General features: G+C 49.6%; 1 protein-coding gene across 3 annotated transcripts in view; it reads right to left on the bottom strand.

Moving 5' to 3' along the window:
- Osbpl10 (oxysterol binding protein like 10) overlaps positions 1-25,842 on the bottom strand; it is a 204,460-nt gene that overhangs the window by 1,143 nt on the left and 177,475 nt on the right. For all 3 annotated transcript variants that reach the window (XM_051202005.1, XM_051202013.1, XM_051202021.1), the window contains 5 exons: positions 18,756-18,905; positions 8,615-9,092; positions 6,758-6,944; positions 4,276-4,458; positions 1,883-2,036 (listed from right to left, as the gene is read on the bottom strand). In XM_051202005.1, coding sequence (XP_051057962.1) covers positions 1,883-2,036; positions 4,276-4,458; positions 6,758-6,944; positions 8,615-9,092; positions 18,756-18,905 — 1,152 coding nt within the window. The remainder of the gene's footprint in view (positions 1-1,882; positions 2,037-4,275; positions 4,459-6,757; positions 6,945-8,614; positions 9,093-18,755; positions 18,906-25,842) is intronic.

Genomic DNA, 25,842 nt, shown 5'->3' with positions numbered 1-25,842 from the left:
CGCAGTCAGCCTGACACACAGAACACTCAGCACTGGTCCAGACCTGATCCCAACAACACAACTACCACCCGTGCCCATCTTCCTCAGCCCTGACGCTTTCCGAGCTTATCTAAGAATATATTTCTCCTCGCTCCTCGCTCAGCTGAGTTAAGTATATGCACTTGCAGCCAGGTAGTGGTGACACACGTCCTTAATCCCAGAACTTGGGAGGCAGGTGGATCTATCTCAGTGAGTCCAGTGACAGCCTGATCTACAGAGCACGTTCCAGGACAACCAGAGCCATACAGAGAAACCCTGTCTCAAAAAAGAAAGTCCCATGGAAAGGCAGCTGCTTCTATCTAGATAACTTGGCAAAAATGAATTCCAAAGATGGTGGTGGTTGAGGAGAGGCAGGCCGGATGAATCAACAGCAGAGAGGAAAGGGCATGCACACCCCATGAGGATTTGTCGGCAAGTGTCTTGTCACAGTGCATCCACGGACAGACCCCACCCTTCAGCCACAGGTGAGGAAAGCCTCAAAAGGATGGTGTCTGTAAGGGGTGACACAAGGTAAAAGCTGACCACCCCGGGGTCGGGATGACACGTGGAAGGATGCGTGTCTCCTCCACGTTCTGTTACAGACATTTGGCTTTTATCAAGCCCCAGCGATAGAACTTCAAGAACAAACTTCCACTTAAGTCTGGCAAGCTGTCTCCAGGAAGGCCTCAAGAATTTGTCACCTGACTGAGGCCCCCACACAGGAGAGCCTTCAAGTTCCAGCCTCCTGTTCTGTCCATAGGTCACTCCTGCCCCACCCAGGCCACAAAGCTGCCCTAGCTCATCACCCCATAGCCAACTGGCCAGACACCATAATCTATCCTCATAGCAGGAGTTAGAGATTAGCAGCACCTGGCCCACTCGTCCGTTCTGATTGGCTCTTGGAATTTAAATTTGTATAAACCCTTAGCATCGTGCAGATATCATAATCTTCATAAAAACTCAGTCCTGGCCCCTTGAAAAGAATGGGTGTGTTGGCCGGATGGAAGACACTCTCGTCTTCCCGCTACTCACCCCAGGCCGGCTACACAGCTAAGGGTGATCTTGAACCCCTGGTGCTTTGGCCTGCACCTCTCCATCCAGTGGTGCCAGGGAAGCAACCTACAAACTGAGCTACATCCCCAGCTTCCTAAACAACTCCATGACACCTTGACACAATCTAGAATCGGCCAGGGAGGGGTGTCTGTTAGGTAGCCTGTGGCCCTGTCTGCAGAAGCATCTCGGTTATGCCAAGTGCTATGTAAATGCATGTTCCTGGGCAGATACGACCAGCTGCCTCAAGCACCCGCCACCTTTACTTGCCCACAGAGATGACTGACCTGGAACTGTGGGTGCCAAACAACCCTTTCTCCTCTAAGTTGCTTTTGTCATGATATTTTATCACAGCCGCAGGAGACAAAACTAAAGTTGACCTCATGGACACACAGTATGTTGCCTGCTCCCCAGTGGGGTGGGTAGTAGTTTAGGCTGAGGGCTCTACTGAGCTATGCTAAGTATGTCCCTTCCATGTGAGCCACAGAAGATCACCCTCTATGACAGTACTCAATGGAGAGGCGTAAAGGTCACCCAGATGTGGAGGGTGAGTAGGGGGACCCCCTCGCTAGGTGGGAATAGTGGTATAGTAGACCCACAGTCCCCTCCTTGGCCTTGCTGGCCAGGAGGGATAGTGCAGGGGAGGTGTCAGCTGCTTACTCCTTCCTTCAAGACGGTGTGAGGTCCCAAGACCTTATTGGGGAAAGTCTAACCCAACCTCTAACTTATAATCCAAGCCAGAGCCACACTGTCCCAACCATAAAAGCTAAGCTGCCCTTGCTCAGGGCCGGAGCCTAGTAGAGGACAGGGTTACCTCCGGGATGAAGTACTTGGGCCGCCATGGTGTGCGCAGGGTCTCCCGTTTCCGCTCCTCCATCCTCTGCTTCTCCTCCAGGCGCCGCTTCTGCTCCGTGGCTGCATCGATGTCCCCAAGCCGCAGGTAGTGGGTGACTTCCTGCCAGAGGTTCCTAGGAAGACAGGTAAGAAAGGAAAGCATCAGGTGGGAAGCTGTTGTTGAGTGGCCAGGCAGCTGCCTGCGGGGATCCAGACAGGGTCCTGAAACACAAGCCCCAGGGGTGGACCCAGGGCTGCTCTACACTACCTGACCTCGTGCTCCGAGTCACCAGCAAGGGCATCGGAGCATGACAGTGCTGCCATCCCCGCCAGGGACATTTTAGAGAAACTCACTTAATCCTCATGACCCAGTGGCTAGACAAAGCTAGCCATTGCATTGGCAGAGGAAACTGAGGTCAAAGGAGTGTGAGAAACGGAACCTCACTAAGGAAAGCCCTGAATGGCAAGTTAGGGGAAGATGAGAGGGAGCTGGAATCGAGAGGTTGCCAGGGTAGCACAGAACCCGTCTCCGTGATCCAAGACAGGAGCTTTGCTCAAACCACATTCTGGTCATCGGGGCACAGATGGGCAGGCGGTATCTTCAGGTCACTACTGGGGTAGTCTGCCAATGGAAATGGCTGGCACCCCAGCAGAGCTGAGACAACTAGACAAGTTGAGTGTCCCACGGGGATAATGCAGTTTTCTAGAGTCGAGTCACACCTCGTTACTGTTGGTTTACTGTAAGTCCAGGCTGTTTGTAAAGCTTGGTTCCTGCCTCAGCCTCCTGGGTGTTAGGTTTACAGGCAGGCACGGACCGCCATGCTCAGCACTGTGTTTAAATACATACGTGGGGGGAAGAAAAGGCAGCATCCCCTCTCTGACCCTGGTACTAGGTTCCTTCTCTGCTCTTTGCCTTGTCTGCCTCTGGGTCCTTGGAACCCTGCAGAGTCTGGCAGGGAGCAGCTGGCCCTCACCCTGGGAGTGCCCCTCAGAGGCATTGGGGCCTGGTGGTAGATTGCTTCTATTTGCTGTTCACTACCATGAATGAGTATGACTGGCTCCCAAACTCGGTACCCAGGAAGATGGTACAGCTCCTACAGCGTGTCAAAGCTGCCCTGCTTTGCTTCTGCTAAACACACTTCCCATGCAGCTCCACGCTCTTCCAGTGCCAGCAAAGCCTTCCACAGCACATACAGTTTCCTGTTAGCCCCACCTGGTAAAGAGCAGACCTAGATTTAAAGCAGGCCTTGGCAAACATGGTTCGTGAAGGGCCAGATAGGAAATCTTAATGGGTCTTGGTTGCAACTAAACTCAGCTGTTGCAGCAAGAAGGTAGTCAGTCATAAACAGCCTGTCAGCTATGTACTGCCATGAATGAGCATGGCTGGTTTTCAGTAAAACTATATTTTAAAAGGAATCATCTGGGTGGCAGCAAGATGACTCAGTGGGTAAGGACCCTTGCACAAAGCCTGACAACCTAAGTTGGATGCTCAGAGCTGACTTGGAGGAAGGAGAGTGGTCCTCTGATCTCCACATGTGTACTGTGGCATGAAAATGAAAATGTCCATATAAACTCAAAACTTTTTTTTTTTTTTGTAAATTAGCCAGAGATCAGTTGGACCCATAGGCCTCATTGGCTAACATATTAAAATATCAAAATAGCTGTATACTTGTCATTTTCAGTGATATACTAGATAGTAGTATGATATGACATACTATATAGTAGCTATATACTAATTAAGTGGCTATTTCACAATTTACTCACCCATTGTCCAAGTGCTGGGCAAGTAGGTAGTTTCTTTCTCGAATTGTTTCTCAAAATGAAAATAAACTCACATTTGAATCTTCTCTGTATTTAACAATTTTCCATGTCAATGGATAGATTCCCCAGAAATATAATGCAAGATTAAAGTGAGCTCATGCACTTTAATGGCCTGTAAGCTGTACCTGTTCTACCAGGAGCATAGGATGTGTGGAGCTCATTTCCCTACCCTATGCCAGCACTCTGCTTTAAAAATAACTAACTTCGCTAGTCTGTCAAGAAAGAGAAAAGAAAATGTTCACTGCTTCCCAACATATTTCTTTTGATTACCAGCAACTCTGTGACTAATTTACAATCAACCAATAATGTGGCAGTTGAGTCGACAAGCTTTTCCAAGGCAGGCGGCACAGCAGTAGAAGACAGTCCACTCTCTAACTGCAAAGCCACCCAACTGACAGTGAGTGACAAGGGTCTGTCCCCAGTCCACCCAACAGGGGAACTTCAGACGACTAAAGGAAGCAACTTCTGGTCCTAGCTATTTATTAGCTAGCTACTGAAGTTTCCCGTGGATGCCTCAGTGAAGGCTGGGGCAGCTGAGCTGGGCAGGCCTACCTGGACTCCATGGGCCCCTGCTTCTCCAGAGGTCTGAGCTTCTTAGGGTACACAGGCAGGGCAGTTGTGTCGATGACTTTGGTCTCCCCGTTGCTGTAGGTAAACTCCAAGGTGCCGTTCCATTCCCCGTGTGCTTTGCAGACGATAGTGTTGGTCGGGTTGTGTTTCACTTCGGCTGTGACCCTGAATTAATGAATGAGTCAAATGAAGCAAAAGAGAACTCTGCTTCGAGGCATTTAAGGCGGCGCAGGGAGAAAGGGGGGGGGGTCTGCAGCTTGGCTCAAAGACTGGGTCTTAAAAGAAGATGCAATATTCTTGCCGGGAACAGCAAAAGGAGGTGCAGTGGGTGCGGTGGCTCCTGCCTGTAACCCTAGCACTTAGCGAACCGAGGCGGGAAATCTCGCCTGACTGAAGCCAGCCAGGGCAAGCGAACAGACCCCGCAGGGGGGAGAAAAAAGGGCAAAACCAAAAAGTCCACATCAGGTCTCAAGATGGATCAACAGTAACAGTGGTCAGAGACTCCCAAAAGCACTTAGTATACAACACCGTCTGTCACGAGGGTAACCCAACAGCACAATCAAATACACTCTCTCCTCCCCAAATAGCATCCCCTACTGCTACATTTTTGCCACAGAAGGTGCAGGAAGAACTTTCCCGTACTTCAATAAGGTAAGGCCTTTGGTTCTACGCCAGGCATCCCAGCATTTGGGGCAGGGCCAGGAGTTCTACAAATTTAAGGCCAGTCTAGGCTGTGTGGCAAATTGTCTCAAAGATAAAGTAAATTAAAGCTAACAATCCAGCCCCAAGGTCAGTTCTGTATGGGGATGAGCCTGGGCCGTTCACACTCCCCAGAGTCCATACAGCTAGCCAGCAGCCACATCTTCCTAAGGAAGGCCAAGCCAAACCTGGTTTCATGATATCACCTACCAGTTCCTGGCAGTCCCTGCGGAGGACCGCTGCGATGGCTCACCTCACCAGGTACAGGTGCCACCCATGCCAGCCTGGCAACCTGGATCTGGTCCCGTGTAAAGGTGGAAGGTGAGAACCAACTCCACGAAGCTATCTTCTGGCCTCCACACGAACACCATGACATCCTACCCCCCCCCCACACACACACGTACGCACACATGTGCGTGCATACACACAATGATAATAAAAGGCCCTCGGACACTACCAAGGCTCTGTGTGTGTGTGTGTGTGTGGGGAGAAAATGCCTCTGGAGCCAAGTCTTTGGGACCCAGGAGCCCAGCTTGTATTTATTTAACTATGTGTACTGGGAAGCAGTGTGTACATGCTGGGTGTGGATGTTGTGGAGGTCAGGGGCATCAGGTCGCTTGAAGCTGGAGTTAGAGGTGGTGGTAATGAGCCATCCAGTGTGGATGCTGGCAACTGAACTCTGGTCCTCTGCAAGAACAGTATTGTTCTTACTGGCCCAAGTGTCCAGTTTTCAAGTGCAGGCTAGTAAGCCACCTCTCTTGGCCTAAGAGCCATTCGGGTTCCTACTGGTGCAAGGTCTGAGCAGTGTGCTGGGCTGCACAATGGGCCCTCCGTGGGGGACACACCGCTGCTGCTTTTGATGACCTAGCTATTGCCTTTCACCTGTCAGCATGACAACTGAATCCTGGCAAGAGACACAATCAGCTTCAGCTCCAGCATCCTGCTGAGGTGTCTGTGTCCCCAAGCTACTTCCAGCAGAGTCCAAGAAGCAGCATCTTGGGGATTTGAGGTCTGCACAGTGGCAGGTTTGCTCCAGTCAGGGTGTTAGGACAAGTCTCCCCTTCAGTTCAAGGCCCAGTTTCTTAGCTAAGGACAGAGACAGCCTGTGGTGTGGGTGGCAGGGCTCCAGGAGCTGAGGCATGGGGACCTCTACAATGCCTGTGCCTGTGGAGTATTACACTATAAAGTGATGGGCTAAAAGGCTGGTGGTCATCCTCTAGGGGTCTTCTGCATTACCGCAGACTGCCCATAAATGATGAGTAGGGGGAGCCCCAAAGCCCGGCGTGTGGAGTGGGGGAAGGAGGTGCCTTTCAATCTGCTCACTCACTCTCGATGGTTGGACCACCTACTGAGAGGGTGCTGCTGGGGGTTTGAACCCAGGTCTTTGTGCATGTCAGGCAAACAATCCACCAGTGAGGTTCACCCCCAGCCCTGGGCTTGTGGAGACAGGGTCTCACTCACTGTGTTATCCAAACTAGCCTGGAGTTGGCTGTGCAGCCTAAGCAGGACTGGAACTTGAGATGTTCTTGGCTCTGCCTCCAGAGGACTGGATTTATAGGCTGGCTGGCCAGACTTCTATTTTTTATTTATTTATTTATTTTTTTAAATAACAAGATCTCATGTATCTCAAGCTAGCCTCACTAAGCACCTGAGGACGACCTTGAACTTCCGATTCTCCTGCTTTTGCCTCCCAAATGCTGGGCTTACAGCGTGAGGGGACTCAGGCACAAAGAGAGACACAGCCAGAGCCCTGGCCACATCCTACCTGTGCACCTTCCCGCCGTAGAAGGGCTTTGTGTGGAATGTCACGGTGGCAGAGTACCCGGTCTTGGCACAACTGATGTTGACCTTCCCTCCAAGCTCCACCCACGGGACAGTGAGGATAGAGCGGGCGTAGGCACTGGGCAGCGTGAAGACGTATTCTTCTCCGTGGTCCAGGAGCCGAAGCACACCTCCAGGAGAGACAGAGTCAGGCCAGGAAGAACAGGCAGAGAGCATGAGATGGGAGGGCCCAGGAGGGCCCTGCACCAAACACCACGCACGCCCCCCACCCCACCAGAGCTCTTCCGTCATTGCTCTGGGTTCTGCTGCCCTGCACCACGCACAGCTCTGGAAAACCCCACAAGCAAGGTAGACCTGCTCTTTGTCACACGAGTGGACACCAATCACTGAGCAAAGATACCACCCGCCATCAAGAGTACCATGAGCCTTGGACAGATGACAGCTCTGTCCATTACTGTACTGGGTGGTTTTGTGTGTCAACTTGACACGTGGTAGAGTCATCAGAGAGGAAGGAGCCTCAGCTGAGGAAACGCCTCCATGAGATCCAGCTGTAAGGCATTCTGACTTTCATGTGCTCATTGTGTCGTACATGTATGTATACGTGTGTGTGCGCGCGCGCGAACAAGTATACATACATACATACATACATACATACATACATACATATATAGTTTTTGTTTGTAGAGAACCAGGTATTCTCTACTCATGGCTAAAGCTTCCAATCCTAGTATTTGGGATGCTGAGGCTTGAGAACTATAGGAAGTTCAAGGATAGCGAGGACCAGGCTTACTGGTAGTTAATACTACAAATGAAAATCCTCTTTCATAAAACAGACACCCCTTGCAAAATTTTAAATTGCAAAGAAAACACACCTCAGTGACCCTTGCTAGCACACCCTCTCGACCCTCCTCACCTCAAAACACAACCGGACTGTTATGGTTTAGACCTTAATGGTCCCCTAAAGACTCATGGCTGATGACCTCAGTTCAATCCCCAGGATCCACACGGTGGACAGAGAGAACTGATTCCTGACAGGTTGTCATCTGATCTTCACATGTGCTAGATACACACACACACACACAGAGTTAATAATTATAAAAACTTAAAGTTAAATAGCAATAAACCATGCAAAGGTCTATGTATAAATGGCATTATTCCTTTCCAAGACATAAACATACAACATTTTCCCCCACTCAATACAAGGTTTCCCTATGTAGCCCTGACTGTCCTTGAATTCAGTTTGTAGACTAGGCTGGTCTCGAACTCAGAGATCCACCTGATTCTGCCTCCCAAGTACTGGAACAAAAGACATGTGACTCAAAAGGAGTTAAATAAGCACATAGACACAACTTCACAGGCCTAGTAGGGTTTCTTCCCTCAATGAACAAACCATTCACAGCTCTTCTTAGGGGAAGGTGCTATCCATCCACCAGTGAATGATCAGCCTGTTCTCAATGCAGCATCCCCCAGCACAGAGCTAGAGCCTGGCCTTGAGGGATTGTTCCCTCTGAGCAGCCTTCAATAGGATAACTGTTATCCTCATGGCTAGGAGCCAGAACACTGGTGAGGCTGACACATTTAGGGTTACATACTCACGTGTGGTCACACATGTAGGGCCATCCAAAAGAAGAATAATTCTGGAAGGCAGTGTGTGCAACTGCACAGTGTGTGAGCCAGAAGCTGTGGCCCATTCCTTCCATCACCTTAGGACCACTGGGAAATCAGCCGAGCTGGTCCAACACCCATCCCTCTTCCCTACCCTTCTACCCCATTTACAAATAAAACACATACGCAAATGCAAAGGTCACTGGGTAAGACTCCCGATCCCATGATGGCTTACCTTCACCTATCATGGAGACCCCCACGGACATGCCCATGAACTTGCTTTTGGTCCATACGTGAGTGTTGACACAAAGTCTCTTTTCCTTGCACTCACAGTAGAAGCAGGAGATGGGTGGATGATGGGACACCTGCTCAGCCACAAACCTGAGCTTGTAACTTTTACAAGGGTCATCAGCCATCGGGAGCTCGTGACAACTAATAGAGTGGGGAGAAGTCCGCTTTGACTTGACTCTGTCCTTGGGAACCTCCCAGGAGCAGTGAAAGGTCTCGCCGATAATGGGGTTGTAGGGCTTCTTGGCCAGGGTGCCTTTGCGGCCCTCATGGAAGGCTGTGAGGTAATACTCCACAAAGCTAATGACTCTTTCCTCTGGCGTCACCCCGGCACTGATGGCCAGCAGCAAGTCAGGGTGCGCCATGAAGTCAGCGTACATCTCCAGCAAGGACCGCTTCTCCAGAATGAATGTGGGGAGCACCACCTGTACCAAGGACACAAGGGCAACAGGGCTCGTGAGTTCCTGGTCTGAGGAGGGGCTGCAGCCTCTGCAGGGCCAGCCTCAGAGGCCCAAGCTGGGAGAGATGCCCTAGACTGACTGGTGCATCCGTGATGACTCAAAGGGTTAGGAGTGACAGCCCAGCTTTGCGCACAGGACTGTTCTGAGAGACGTTCTTCTTTGCTCACCTGAGTTAACACAGGAGCACATGCTCGCTCACACTCTCTCCTCTCTGTCTAACACACACATTCGTAAACTCCTTGTGACTCTGCTAACGCATGGTCCCCCATCCTATCCTTGTCGATGAAAGGAGAGTAGCCTGGAAAGGCTTTTTTCTAATTATTACGTTTCATTTCTTTATTACTTCGGGGGGGGGGGGGCACACTTGCTTTGATGTGCATGTGATGACCAGAGGGCATCTTGCAGACCTGGGAATTTAACTCACACCGCCAGGCTTGCCTCAAGCGCACTGACTTATGAAGTCATCTTTTCTGCTCAGAAAGGCTTTTTCTTATCCCTCCTTCCCGACATCAACTACAGGACCAGGCAGACAAAGTCTTACCACCAAGAGTATCTGCGTGGGACAATACTAGAGCAGTATGTGAACCCAACACAATCCTGGCAGGGGGCCCAGAGATGGGACCCATCTGCTGGCAAGTACCACAGGGGCCACCTTGGGGAAGAGGATTACCATAATTGCATCAACAGAACTGCTCCACAGGGCAGGGTCATGGGGAACCAGAACACAGGAAGTAAGGGGGGCTTAACTCACATTGTCATCCAAAAAGAGATGGCTGGAGCAGTCTGTGGTCTGTCACCAGCCTGTGACTAACGGAGGCAAAAACGGGACGGACAAACGGATATATCCCGACGGTCACTCGGGGCCCTCACAACTCCAAATTCCTACAACCCACTAACCCGGACCTCAAGCAAACAGAGGTCGACTGAACCTGTTACTTCCCATTGTCCCGGGTCCCCACCAGGCATCAGAGCATGCTCACTGAACTGCAAACCGGCGCCTTCTCAACCCTTGCCTACCCCGAGGCAGGAGAGAATGGGTAAAATTATGGACACATGGGAGAAAAGCGATCTTCAGCAGAGTCTGGTTGAACCCTTGGTGGCTGAGAATTAAGACTGCAGAAACACAGTCCTCGCAGGCCAGGATGCTGAGCAGGCTGTCAGCACAGAGGCAGGAAGCCAGGCAAGAGGCCCCATCATATGGCCAAGCCTATGGCCTTGCTCCTTTCCCAAATGTTTTCTGGGACTCGCACACACACACACACACACACACACACACACACACACACACACACACACACACACACGATTATTAACTTCATGTAAAGTGAGAGCATCATAACTTCCTACAACCCTGAGGTCTCCACATTTTCATGCCAGGCTCACCTCAGCCCGCTCCCACCCAACCTCTGTACTCATTTACACTCCTTGCAAGCCTTTTAAACAACAACTCCAAAAGAATAAATAAAAATCACCAAAGTTGAGCTGTCTCACCAGCTCAATGGGTTAAGGTATTTGCTGGCTAGACTGTTGACCTGAGTTCAGTTCCTGAGACCCACATGGTAGGAGGTGAAAGCCAACTCCCAAAAGTTGTTCCTTGATTTTATACATGAATGGCACGCATGCTTCCTTGCCTGGCAAAATCAATAAACAGTAATCTTTAATCGCAAAGTCCTATCTAGGTGGCTACTGTGGAAAATGCTGTTGACTCTTCTTTGAAAAGCCCACCCCCACATTCCTGGTCACGTTTTACTCTCTCCCCAAGAGCATCTCTTTCTTTTAGCCTTCATGCTTAAAATCTATATTAAAATCTCATTTTCATAAACTCCAAATATGCTCCGTGATGGCTCATTGTGAAATTCCTTTCTGTGAGAACGTCACAAAGCTGGCTTCGTCTCATTTGAGGTCCCTTAGGAGAATGAGGAAGCTCCCCTTAGGTTGCTACAGGCAACAGCTGGGAATCAAGTCCCCACCTGCCTGTCTCTGTCTTCCCCCCCCCCCCCCGCCCCGCGCTACCACCCGCCTTATTTTACTGCTGTCCACATGAATTCATGGGGTTCCAAAGCTGTCAGGCCACCAGGTTATCCAGTAACTCATCTTGATTGCCACTCCAGCTTACAGATCTGTAACTATGCTCCATGCCAGGCTTCCTTTTTTTTTTTTGGTTTTCCATTCATTGTGTGTGCCTGTGAGCACGTATGAGTGCACGTGTCTACAAGCCAGCCAAGGGGGGGGGGTGTCTCAGATCCCCAAGAATTATGCGTGTACACATATGAGTGCAGATATCTGTGGAAGCCAGCAGAGGGGACCTCAGATCCTACATGTTGGGCATTTTAAGCAGCTGTGAGCCCTTTGGGTGCTGGAAACTGAACTCTGGATGAGCTCTCTAAAAACTCCTTGCTGATGATATGGATAGAAAGAAAGGATTGCCCAGGAGGCAGATGTGTCTTCAAAGCATGGTGTATTCAGGGGAAATCAGAGGAAGCCAGCCCCACTGGGGAAGTCTGGTTTAGCAGACAGCTCTTAATATTATTTATCTGTCATTAAAAGGCATGTAAAAAGAATCAGCAAGATATAAAATCAAGCAGAGAACACAATCCAAGTCAATCCGTTCAAAGCCTCGGAATGTTAACTTGTCTCTAGACGATGAAGAGCTGATTTGCATTTCTGTAACTTTCTGCTTTCCTCAATCAAATGCAAGAAGAAGAAAACAGTCATCAAACGACAACTGTGTGAATCAAGACAGATTTCCTAATTTTCTACAGTCATCAAACGACAACTGTGTGAATCAAGACAGATTTCCTAATTTTCTTTCAGCCACGATTCAACTAAACTGGGAATCCAGCTGTCCAAGGATCTCTCTGGGCCATCATGTACTCTACACACCCAGCCAGGGACAGCACCTTCCTCACTGTGCGCGGAGGCCAGGGACCTCTGCTGAGCTCTGTGGGGCCAGGCTGTGCCACTCTCCTACTGAAGAAGCAACTCAGACCACCCAGCAAATGTGCCCAGCACTCCCGTCCTTCCTTCCCCCGCCCCCGAGTCACTCTGCCACGGTTAATCTTCACTGTCAATTTCAATTGATGAAGAACCATGCAGGGCACATGCCTCTTGGTATGTCTTTGAGCAAGTTTCCAGAAACATCTAACAGAAAAGGGAAGATCCACCCAGCCTGTTGAGTGGCTCCAGTCCACTGGCACAGGTCCTAGACTGAAGTGAGTCCACACTGAGCAACCAGCATTCATCTTCTTCAGCTTCCTGACCACCGCTGCAGTGTGGCCAACTGCTGTCATGCTTTCCACACCATGATACACTGTGTCCCTTTAAACTGTGAGCACAAACACATATGCACATACATGCACACGCACATATGCACACTCACACATGCACACACACAACACACATGCAACACACACATGCACACACAACACACACAACACACACACATGCACACACACATGTGCACATGCACACATATACAACACACACACACATACATACATATACACAGACACACACAAGCACATATAGGAATGGGTTCATGGGAAAGGAAGGAGAGACATGATCATGTGTTGTGGGATAATCTTTTTGTACACTGTGAAGAGTATGTCTTTGCCAAGGCTCCTTCTTATTGGTTTAATAAAAAGCTAAACAGCCATTAGCTAGGCAGGACAGACAGACACAGAGGATGCTAATAGGAAGAAAGGCAGAGTTGCCAGCATGGGGAGTATAGAGTAAAAGTAACAGAGCCACCTAAAACAGTATAGATTAAAAGATAGGGATTATTTATTTTTTAAAATAGTTAGAAACAAGCCTAAACTATCAAGTAAGCTTTTATAATTAATAATAAGTCTGCATGTCATTACTGGGGAGCCTGTGGTCCCCACGGAAAGGTCCGACTACAATCACGCTAAAGGAAAGCAGGAGGAGGCAGGAAGGAAGCCCGGCTGGCAGAGGGAGGGAAAAAGTAATACAAAGCCCCAGGCATTCACAGTGGGCCCCACTCCTCCCTCTCCAAACCCTGTGCTCTGAGAAAGACTGCCAAAAGTCCAGTTCTGCATTCCCGGCAGTCATGGTGGCTTCCTCCACCACGGCTACCAGCTCTCCAAGTCCCCACCCAAAGCTATATAACTGGACACAAACCCAGTTTGTAGAGGACACATCATCTCCCCTCCCCTACAGAGTATTTAAGCCCCCTCCTTTAAAACGCCATGTGATTTCTCTCTGGCCCCTTTCCCCCACCTCATCTCTGGGGGCTGGAGGACTCACCCCAAAGTGCTGTGCCCAAATAAACCTGGTCTTTCACTTTTTAATTCGGCTTGATCTGGCTTACTGCATCGTCAGAGAAACTTATCATCAGTCTACAGAAAACCCGTCCTCTCCAGCTGTGTGGAAATCTACCACACTGCACTTACAACCTTCCTAAGGTTGCAACACCTTAAGACAGTTCCTCAGCCGGGGCAGTGGTGGCGCATGCCTTTAGTCCCAGCACTCGGGAGGCAGAGGCAGGGGGATCTCTGTGAGTTCAAGGCCAGCTACGCAGAGAAGCCGTCTCAAAAACAAACAAACAAACACCACTTCCAACCATAACATTATCTTTGTTGCTACGTCTAACTGTAGTTTTGATAGTGTTATGAATCATGATGTAAATATCTGTGTTTTATTAGGCAACCCCTGTGAAAGGGACATTGAACCACCAAAGGAGACACACTGGCGGCCACTTCCACACACCCCATCTCATACTTGCTGTGATCGATGTCTGGTAGGGAAGGTAGGGTGGGTTTATCTTGGCGTGTCCGTCAGGAGGGGGAAAGTATAGTGGCAGGAGCAAGAGGTGGCTGGTCACACTGTGTCCGCACTCAGGACACAGGGCCACAAAGGACTGCTCATTCTCATCTGGCTTTCTCCTCTCCTGCAGTCAGGGACCTCAGCCCAGGGGACGGTGCCATCCACACTCAGGGCCCATCTTCTCACCTCAGTCCCCAATCTAAGTAACCTGTCACAGACACCCCCAGGGGCTGCCCTCCAGGGATGCTCAAGGGCCTGCCACGTTGACAGTTACTAACCATCCTACTTGGGATAAAGCTTCACCACCGCCACCAAGCCCAACCTACTGCGTCAGCATCCTGCACTTTCAAATGTTGGCCTCCATGGCTTTGGCAGAGCTGGGGACTGGAACAACAAAGGCTTGAGCTAGAATGGCCCTCTCCTCTCTCACCCTTTCCTGGGGTACCACTGGGATTTGAGAAGACCACCGCCAGGGCTCAAAGCCTGTACCAGAACATTCCAGCCGAGACAGCAACTTTCCACTCCGACAGATCTCTATCCAGTCTCCTGTGGGGAGGGGGCTTCTCCTCCTTTTCTGGGTACATTTATAAATTAAGTCAGTTCAACTGCTTCTTGGGCAGTGGACACCAGATATTCGGAGCCAAGAAATGCTGAGTACTAATTGGGCTGCCTGCCTCCGACAGAGGGTGAGCAATGGCCCAGCTGCCTAGACTGATGGCATCCAAGTGGTCTGGCATCGAGGGTGCGGATTTATTGAGCCATCAATAAGGACTGCCTTTCCTCCCATTACCATAATTAAGACAATGAACTACTTTGCGGGAAGTTATAAATAAATAAATAAATAAATAAATAAATAAATAAATAAGGCTTCATTGCATGGAGGGCTGAGCCCATCTAGATGTGAGTAGGTCCTGTTCGGTTTGGGCCCTTAGAAATCTGAAATGAATGATCCTGCAGCCAGGAAGGCAGAGGACAACAGAGAGAGCAGGGTGTTAGTCCCCTCCCCACACTGGGGCACAGGCCAGACTCCAGTGGCAGACTCTGCAGACAGGTGCACACACACACACACACACACACACACACACACACTAACAACCTCAGGAGCCATCTGCATGACGCTGCTTTCAGACTAGAGTCAGTGCAAGCCCAATGAGCAAAGGGCTCTGGGGCCGCCCGCCAAGCTTCAGCTGGGATTTCAGAAACCAGGGTTCTTTTTCCTCCTCAACTCTCCCTCTCCTCTTCTCTTTAGATGTGCATGTTCATGTGTGTGCAGATACACACATGTATATGAGTGATGTGCACATGTGGAAGCCAGAGAACAACTTTGGGTATCATGCCTCCAGCAGCATCCACCTTGCTTCCTGAGACAGGGTCTTTCATTAGAATTGACTAAGGAAGCTAGGCTGCTAAGTAGCAACACCGGGACCCACCTCTGCCTCCGCAGCACTGGGAAAATATATATACATACTACACACACACACACACACACACACACACACACACACACACGTGCACATGTACTCACCACCTCCCCAGCCACTCTCTGTCTCTTAACCAACATGGCTAGTTGAATTCTTGTACCCATCTTACAGTGCCTAGGCATTCATCACAATATTTTGTTGGATGGAAAGTGTTTGAAATCAATTTTTCATTCTCCTTCCAGGTAACCAACCAGGCATTAGGTAAAGGTGATGTCTGCTGTTTCGGGATTAGGCTATGCCTCTGGAAATGCAATCACAAGCTAATAAAATAATAATGCAAGCTTCACAGCTCCAGACAAGAGCCATGCACAGTCTCCTGGATGGTCAACCAGCCATCAGATAGCTTTTGTTCAGGCCTCTTTGCCCTTCCATATTTGATCTGAGCAATTTCAATTTCCCAGTCTGTCCTGTCATCTACAACTCAAGCCTTGAATTTTGCAAGCCATTTTAAAAGTGCCATATACAATGAGAACATTTTGCACTATGACCCAGCACAATAGAACTGACATCAAAGACCCTTACTATACTCTGATATTTTCTGTCATAGTTACAACTGACTGCCTGACCCACTAAATTGGTTTTACAACCCACTGGTAGGTTGGGGCCCACTATTTGGTGACACCGCTCTAGTAGGTGGTTCTTGGGGACCATGCCACCTACATGTCCTCAGCTTTAACTTGATCACCACCTCAGAGTGTTATGTGATCACCAAGGATAGGCAGCTATTTAAAAGGCCAGGCCATTTCTAGTAGATTTATTCAGCAAGAAGTCTGAAATTAGGGGAGGAACTAATAGGCTTTAACTCACCCAGCAGAGGGCAGGGATCAGCCATGCTGCTGCAGAAGGGGGAGGTGAGGGGCTTTGGGGGTACCCAGCATGTTTAAACAGGCACAATCACCCAGGGCATTAAACACATTTGTACTGAAAGCCATGAAGACATTCCAAGGAAACTTTCTGAGCTGGAGAGGTAGTTCAATGGTAGATGTCATTCTGTATATATGTTTCTCTTATTGGTTAATGAATAAAGCCCGTTGGCCAATGGGAAAGCAAGATAGGTGGGACTAGGAGACAAGGAGGATTCTGGGAGATGTAGTAGAGAGAGTTGAAATGTAGAACCAAGAGGAGTAAGAGGTCCAGACCCTCTCTCTGCTAAAATAAGACCACATGGAAACACTTAGAAATGGGTTAATATGTAAGACAGTTAGCCAATAAGAAGCTCTAGCCACTGGCCAACAGCCTTATAACTAATAGATTCTGTGTGTGTTATTTTGGGACTGACATGGCTCTGGGACCAGGCTGGCAGAAAAGTACTCATAACAAAATTGCCTAGCATACATAAAGCCCTACATTCCATCCCTATAAACTGTCCGAACCAGTGTTAACATACGCCTGTACTCCCAATGACTCGGGCCATAGAAATGGGAGTATCAGAAAGCCAAAGTTAAGAAAAGCTAAGGTAGCTATACAGCGAGTCCAAGGTCAGGCTGGGACACACGAGATCCTATTACAAAAATAAAACAAACAAAATGGAGCCAGATGTGGTGGCATACACCTATAACCTCAGGATTTGGAGGTCAAGGTCACCTAAGCTATGTGGCAAGCTCAAGGGCAGCCTGCGCTACGTGAGACCTAGCCTCAGTAGTTAAAACCCCGCAGTAATACAAAATCAAGTTTATCTGCCTTCTCCGAGCTCCTGTCTCTGCTGTCTCTGTCCCTGTCATCTTCAAGTGACACGTCAGCATGCTCTGTCACCCTCCCCTCCAGAGACTTCTTGGACCCACAAAGCTTCCTGTCCAGTCTTTGGCTCCAGCCCAGTCTCAGTGAAGGTTCCACCACACACAAACAACACTCAGAATGCTGGCGGGCCATGCTGTCCGGGAGCTCCGGCCTCCCTAGGAGCATCCCTGGGAGTACCCCGCCACTCTTCACGGTAGCCCTGCCCCATGCACGATACCAGTCTCTCTCTGCTCCCTGCTCTTTAGCCGCTTCACAGAGTCCAGCACCACACTGTGGCATTCTATGAAGATAAAAATGGTGGCACAATTGCTTTGGTGCCCAGCACTGGGCTATGTCCTCTGCATGCCACCTCCCATCCTCACGACCCTTCCAGGGAGGCACGGTGATCAGGGAAACCCACATGGACCAAACTGTACCACCCAGACTCTCCGTCATCTCTCAGAGCCCCATGACTCCAAGCAACATTCAGTTAACTTGCAGGGTCCCAGAACGAGGGGCCTGCCGAGGTGAGGGGTGAGGTGGCCGGCGCTCTATGAGACTGAGTTGTAGCTGGAAGTTTCTCTCCCGCCTGCCACTCAGTGCCCTGTAGGCACTCAGGAAGAAACCCGTGACCCTCTCCACACAACTCTGGGTTTGGAGTCAACAGCAAGGGCACCCATCCTTTACAGCCTTGCTTCAGAAGGCCTCAAGGCTGGGCCGACACAGTGCCCTTGCTCCTGGCTCCATCTTCCTTCTGGATTTCCTCTCCATGGCTGAGGTGTCACAATGACTTCTGCAGGCTACTCTAATCTTCCCTAGGACACTGGCATGAAGCTATCGCTCATCGCCAGTCCCTGGAGAGCAAGCAGCAAGCACACAATAGCTCCAGGGAGACAAAGGAGGCTTTGTATTCTGAATGAAAAATCACCCCCCCCCAAAAAAAAAATCATCTTCCTGGCTGAATGTGATGGTACACACCCACAGCGCCAGGGCTTTGGGAGCCAAGACAGGAGTAGGGCTTGAGCCAGGGATTTGAGGACAGCCTGGATAATAGACATAGACAGACAGACAAAAAGGAGGGGAGGGAAAGGAAAAAAAGAGTAGGAGCCAGAAGTGCTAGCACATCCCAGCTCTCAGAAGGTGGGGGAGGCAGGATGATCGGGAGTTCAAGGCCAGCCCTGGCTAGAACAGAAATTTGGTCAGTTTAGGCTACCTGAAATCCTCTCCTCTGTCCCTCTCTTCTTTCTCGCTCTCTCTCTTTCTCTCTCTCTTATGTGGGGATATAGTGTGGTGTGAGGTATCTCTCTCTCTCTGTGCGTGTGGCTGTGTATGGTGTAAGAAGTGTCTGTGTTTTAATGAATGTGAGGTATGTGTGTGGTGTCTATGTATGTTTCTCTGTGTGTGGATGGTATGTAGTTGTCTGTGTGTGGTATCTGTGTATGTTTGTGTATGTTGTGATACCTGTGCATGCTTGTATGTGAGGTGTGTGTGTGTGTGTGTTATGAGGTTTGTGAGTCTTTTCTAGTTATTCCTAAAATGTCCACACTAGAAGCCAATGCTGGCACCCACCCCTCCCCCCCCACCACCATTCCGCCTAGCGGCAGTGAGGAGACTGTGAGAGCGGGAAGGGCCCGGAGTCGCCCACCTTGGTTAGGTCCATGCCCAGTTTGAGCTGTGAGATGAGGTGAAGGATCACGCTGCGCTGATCGTCCATGGCGCCCAGCTCCGCCTCTTCCTTATCTTCAGTGTCGCTTTGTTCTTCTTCGGACAGAACCAGTTCAGGGCCTGAGTTGGACTGAAATAAAACCATTGAAAATCATCAGCTGGCCCGTGTTAGTCAGAAACACCATCTGATTGTGCGTTCAACCCAAGGGCTTAATGGTGAGCACACAAAGCTGTCCCGGGCTGTGTCCCCGGAGAGCAACCCTGTGCAGGCAGGGGCTGAGCCTCTGGAGGGCACTGTACCTCCTTTGTCCCACACCCCACATCTGTCCCTGGCCTAAACAATAACAGACAACAAATGTAGTGTTTTTGATGGCCCATCAGGTGTGCCCACCCTGCGGACGGTATAGCTGTGCACATGGTGATTACCTTAAATGTATTTTTGCGATTAAAAATTAGTGTGTGTGTGCGTGTGTGCAGCACAAGAGTGAACTTCAGAAGACGATCTGCAGGAGTCAGGTTTTCCCTTCCACCAGTAGGATCTGGGAATAGAACTCGGGCTTTCGGGCTTAGAGGCAAGTGCCTTTACCCACTGAGCCCTCTCATTGGCCCTTGTTCTTTACATATATGTATATATATGTAAAATTTACTGAATTTAGTAACTTAATTGCAGGGCTGCAGAGTGAACTTTGTAAGATGACAACATCCTGTCACAATTCCAAGAGGCTGGACAGCTCCACCAACACATACAGTACGCATATATGAATCCCCAGCCCAATCTGGCTACTGCCAAACAGAGCCTATGAATTTACACACCCCGTACACTTTATCATGTAAATGTTTTAGAGCTTATCAATTAAAGGTGAGCCCCCCCCCAACAATTAATTAAAAGTGCTTTATTTCCACGCAAATCAAAAAGGATCGCTATCAGGTTAAAGAAGTTTCGGAATCGGCATGAAGACACGAAAAAGGGACATTTAGGGAACAGTGTGGAATGTCACAGTGATGGGGGCCTTTGACCCCATTCTTGAGGCTGATTCACCAACTCAGTCACTGAGTTCCACTTCTCACTCGACACAGAAAATGAGCAAGGCCACAGACACACTGTACGAGGGGAATTGATGAGCACAGCATTTCCCATGTGACATCAGACACCCCCAGAGAGCAGACTGTGAACTATCCCATTGCAGCTCAGACTGGGGAGCATCTGCGCCAGGCCATCCCCAGCCCTGTGCTCTGATCTACCCAAATGTCCAACCCAGATTGTCCCTGCCTTCCAGTAGCTAGAAGCTCTTCTGCAAGATCCCCCTCCCCATTAGCCCCCTGAACGTTTCTAGAGCAAACACAAACTCCTCCCACACCAATTCCACACTGCGGTCCCCTGGTGGGAAGGAGGCCCAGCAGGGACAGGATGACTTCTCTCACTAGCACAGAGGCTTAGCAGACCTTGCCCTGACCTTAAACAAGGGCCTACCACTATTTGCTGTCTCTTGAAGCTTCTCAGAACTTGCCTTAAATAGTAAGGCAGCAATAGGAGACATCATGGTAATAACAGAATGGCTTAGAAACAGGTCTACCCACCACACATAACCAGTTTGTAACAAAAGAAAACAGAAGGGTGTGACAGCTCACACCTGTAATCCCAATACTTGGGAGGCTGGGACAGGAGGGTTGCTGAGTTTAAAACTATCCTGAGCTACAGAGACTGTCTCAGACATGTGCGTGCGTGTGTGTGTGTGTGTGTGTGTGTGTGTGTGTGTGTGTGTGTGTGTGCGTGCGTGCGTGCATGCGTGCGTGCGCGCACACCCTTATACCTGGTTTATTTCATTAATGTTGATAGGGACTGTCTTAGAGGGAATGTTAGTTCTACCCACATTGGAACTCAGTTCCCCATGTGGGTTGCTATTGGGGGTTGAAGGAGACACAGGGAGAACTGAGCATGTGAATACCGTCTGTCTGTGAACACCGTCTGTCTGTGACCACGAAGCACTTGCTGCTCCCAAGTGCCCCTGGGAATACAAGCTTTGAAGATCCAGACTGCACGGAGATCAAAGACTCAAACCCTTCCTCCTGCAGGTCAAGGCATTGCTCATTCTGCCTTTCCTACTAGATTTCAAAGATATTAATAACTAAGCTGAGCTTGTGGCGTAACTATTAGAGTACTTTCCCTGCACATACAAAGCTCTGGGTTCGATCCCAAGTGCCACATAAAACGGGTGTGGTGGCACACACCTGTACCGCCAACAGTTGGGAGGTGGAGCCAGGAGGATCGGAAGTTCAAGGTCATCCTTAGCCATATAGCAATGCTAAGGCCCGCCTAGGCTACACAAGACATTGTTTTAAGGAGAAACAAAACCAAAGATTCTGATTTTCAACTGAGACTTGATCCAAGCATGTATCTCCACAGCCAGGTAGAAGGGGCTCACCATGCCCTGCCATCTCTCTGCGGTAATGCATGTCCTTCCTGGTGCCCCCGTACACCAACGCCTTTGATTTCCACCAACAAAGCAAAGGCAATGAACTCCAAGGAGCACAACAGTGTGTCCCCATTTGGTGAAAAGCAGAAATCAGAAATGGACTCAACGTCCAGCAAATGATGACTCTCAACCCAAGGATTGCCTCAGGGCCCTTCCCCTAGATAGCCTTGCAAGTGAGCCAACCCAGCCACAGGAATGTACACTAGCTTGAAGATGAAATGGAATTAAAATATGCGTTAGAGAGAAGTAGACTTTGGAAATTGAGATTAAAAAAATAACAAAAATTATTACTCAATATTTCTACTAGACGCACCTCAGGGCACATGGTGCTACAGATACCTATGTGACTTGTGCCTGCTAGAAATGTGGGGGATCTGATGGAGGACTAAAGTTTGGGGACATTTCCTCCTGGCCTGGCGGCACTGGGCGGGTGGCTCCGTTGGTAAAATGCACAAAGTCCTGGGTTTGACCTCCAGTACTGGGTATGGTGGTGTATGGCAGTAATCCCAGCACTCCTGAGCCGGGAGCAGGGGAATCAGAAGTTCAAGGCCATTCTCAGCTATATGATGAATTCTAGGCCAGCCTGGAATGCATGAGACCCCATCCATAAGGGTTCAGGTTCCAAAGAGATAGGTCAGTGACATAGCAAGCTTGGCATGACCTTTCATACACCTGTAACCTCAGCACTGATTAGGGCAGAAACAAGAGGGTCACTAAGCTTGCTAGCCAGTCTAGCCGAGAGAGAGGCGCTCCAGGCTCGGGGAAAGATTGCGTCAAAGGAATAGTAAGGTGGAGAGTTAACAAAGGAAGCCATCTGATGTCTTCCTATGGCCTCTGAATACCACCCCCCAACTCACACAGATCACACACACATACACCATGACATACATACATACACACACACACACACACCACACGCATACATTCCACATCACACACACATTCACATACACCATGACATACATACATACATACATACATACATACATACATACACATACACACAGTACACACACTCACATAAACCAGGACACACACACAACACACACACATGCACATACACACCTGTGCCCGAGTGGTTTTCTTGAAGTGAGAACCCATATATTCCTTGGATCAACAGTGAGCCCACGTAAGGCTCCTAGCTGGGAATAGGCCAACTGAAGGCAGCTGGAACATCTGTGAATATGGCCTGCCTCTACTTCCCACCCAGGGGATAGATGCAGGCTCATGAGACTCTTCCTATTGGTAGCCAAAGTTGGGGGACAACCATGGCTTGTGCTGGGCTCGGGGCCTCAAGAGTCCACCGGGACCACACCATCCCTAATTTCTAACAAACCTCCATTCTTCAACACAAATGCAAACTTCAAGCAAGCTACTCCAATCTGTCTTACTCAGCATAGACCTGTAATTTAACTACAGTTTGGGGGCTGTTCCAGGAAAACTCACAAAAAAAAGACATTACTTCTCCAGGTAGGTGCCCCTTCCCGCTCCCGACACGTTACCACATGGAGGAATTCCTAGGGTTGTCCCTCCCTTGGATGATGCTTGCTTAGTAATTTCCCGTTTTCCATGCCCCTCAGTGATGGGGTCTGTGCCAGGAATTTGAATGGACTCTGGCAGCCTAATGTCCAGGGTTCAATTTGAGGCCCTATGGGAGAGGACTATCTGGGTTAGTACCCAACTTTTAAGGGTGCTGTCTGACAAAGTACCTAGGCATGCCAAAGCCCTTCACCAGCCTGGGTTGGCCTCGAACTGTGTAGCTAAAGAGGGCCCTCTGGCCTTCCCATCTCTACCTCCTGAGCAGTGGGGTCACGGGTGTACACCCCTACACTTGCTTTGCGGTTTTCTGTTTTATTGGCATGCTGTTATTGATGGCCACATTTAAAGAATCCATCACGCCAAGGACTTAGTGCTTTGACAACTCATCATTTTCTATCCAGGGAGTATTTAGCCAAATCCCCACAGTCACTGCATAATCCTCCAGTGTACCCCCACATGAGCAACATCCCCCATCCCAAGATTCCCCCATCTAATAGCCAAGTATCACAAAAAGAAAAAAGAAAAAACCTGTCACAGGGGGCATGCAGAGATGCAGCCTCCCCACATCTATGCCAGTCCCATCCCCAGTCATGCAAGATCTGCCCACGGCCCAGGACACATCACTGGGCTCTTTGTCCTCACTCCCCAACCAGTCACGTATGTCCCGCGAAGACCAGGTGCAAGGCATTCATTGTCACATGCTTGAAAAAGCCATCTCCCCTGAGGACACAGGGTCATAAAGTTTGTCATTGTCATATGAAAGCAAAAATAGTTGCTCCCGGTGACCTACTGTCCTTTCCACGCTTAGCACAGGTGGGCATTCTCTTCTGGAAGGGCCTCTTTGGCGCTTGAGTCTAGTTCCCCACAAGTAGGCCATGGTTCGCAGGCAGAGAGACTTCCCGAGGAGCGGAAGGGTGCCTGCGCTGGGCAGGGGCATGCCACAGGCAGATGCTGTGGACACTTCTTCAGTTGGGCCTTGCCCAGCTGTGGCCCCGCTGCCCTGATGCAGGGCAGCAGTTGGAGGCTCCTGTACATGTACGATGCTCTGTGTGGAGTCTCTTCCTGAGCCAGATGGTCCGCTTGCCTCAGCCGCCAGCGCCGTAAGGCGGGTCTTATTTTGCCATGTGGAGGTAGGTTCAATGATGGTGCTGTGGCGATGGGGACCCAGATGGAAAAGCTGGGCAGGCTCTTGTGCTGGATGGGTTTGAGGACAGCGTGTTCACACAGCAGGCTGGTCCCCACTGCCATTCTGGAGGTGCTGATTTGGCTGTTGCTGATGTCATAATCGTGCTGCTGCCTTGCGGGGGGCTGAGCTGGCTCTTGGGCTAACCACACATACACACACATTGACCACACTTGGCTCGCATAGACTGGAAGGAGAGGTGCTCTTCCCAAACAAAGGGGCCGACCTGCAGAAAGGTTAATTTTCAATAAAACACACCCTGGAAGGCAGGAAGACGACACTCCTGGGGAGGGGCGGTTGGGTGACACTTGGCATCAGCCAACATAACCAGGGACAATCATACTAGAAGAAGGCAGCTGTCACTTTAAAAAAACATGGAGGGGACATTAGTAAGAACCAGAAGAATTCTCGGTCCCATTCCATGGCTTCGTGGAAACCGGAGTCCGGCCATTTTTAAGTGAAAGGGGGAACAGGAAAGAATCAAGAAGGACGAAAACCAAAGAAAAGGCCACACAACACTAGGAGACAGGGAGACCAGTGACCCAAAGCGGTGGGGACAGTGGCAGCTGGCATGCAGGAGGCAGAGGCTGCAAGGCAAACAGGGTAGGCCTTCGGCATCGGTCGCCCCAGGAGAGGGGAGGGGCCCCACAGGGTAAGGAGGGCGTTCTGAGCACTAAGTGCTGCACAGGGTGTCCCAAAATTACTTCAAGGGGCAAAGGGCACGTCCTTCCCGAGCAGAGCCAGCACTGGGCTGGTATTGTGGCTTTTAATCTAGTTTTACGTGGCATTTTAAAAAGTGGTTATGTGTGTGTGTGTGTGTGTGTGTGTGTGTGTGTGTGTGTGTGTGTGAGATGTGCATAAGCATGAACTTTGTCAAACATACACCAGTACTGTGGATTGTTGTGCGTGCCAGGCAAGCATTTTGCGCTGAGCTAATGCCCAGTCTTTTTTTTCTTTTTAACTTATTTTGAGATGGGAAATGTGGCTTGGTGGTAGGGTAAATGCAGAAGACCCTGAACTTAACCCTACACACACACACACACACACACACACACACTCCTTCAGCACCTTCCTACTGCCAAAGGAAAATGTCCACTTACTCCAATATTTCAAGATTGCCAGTTTAATATCATGTACCTCCCCCACCTTAGCCCCTCACCAAATTTCCTCTTGCCCAAAATGACCATGGTACAGGAAGTCCACCCCACCCAGCCTCAGTGCCACATTAATCCAAACAATTCAGAATGAAGTACTGGCAGGTAAAGTTCATCTGCATTGCACAGAAATATTGTCATTATTCCCTAAAAGTACAGTATAATAGTCACTAGTAAGGCACTGACACTGTATTAGGTATTAATAGTAATTTTGAGGGAGCTAGAAAGATGGTTCAGTGGTTAAGAGAACCAAATGCTCTTCCAGAGGACCCAGGTTGGATTCCCAGCACCCACATGGTGACTCTCAACCATCTGTAACTCCAGTTCCATGAGATCCAGTGCTCTCTTCTGGCCTCCACACACGCTCCATATGGTGCACAGATATGCAGGCAAGACACCCAGACACATAAAATACAAACACAAATCAATTTCAAATCACTATGTGTAATTCTGAGGTTGTATGGGATGAAGTGTGATTCACATATGCCCAGATCAGGATTATTTTACAGAACATACTGAAACATTCATGGGCTCTGGTGCCTGTGAGAGTTTGGGATCCATCCCCAAGGCTCCTCAGAAAGATCCGTGATGGAAGATGTCATTCTGTATATGTTTCTCATACTGGTTAATGAATAAAGCACTGTTGGCCAATAGGAAAGGAAGATAGGAGGGACTAGGAGACAAGGAGGAAGAGGAAGTAGGGAGGAGTCAAGATGG

This window comes from Phodopus roborovskii, unplaced genomic scaffold (assembly GCF_943737965.1).
Source record: "Phodopus roborovskii unplaced genomic scaffold, PHOROB, whole genome shotgun sequence".
Classification (NCBI taxonomy): Eukaryota; Metazoa; Chordata; class Mammalia; order Rodentia; family Cricetidae; genus Phodopus; species Phodopus roborovskii.
Note: the sequence above shows the minus strand (reverse complement) of the source record. Positions and strands in the feature narration are given on the sequence as shown.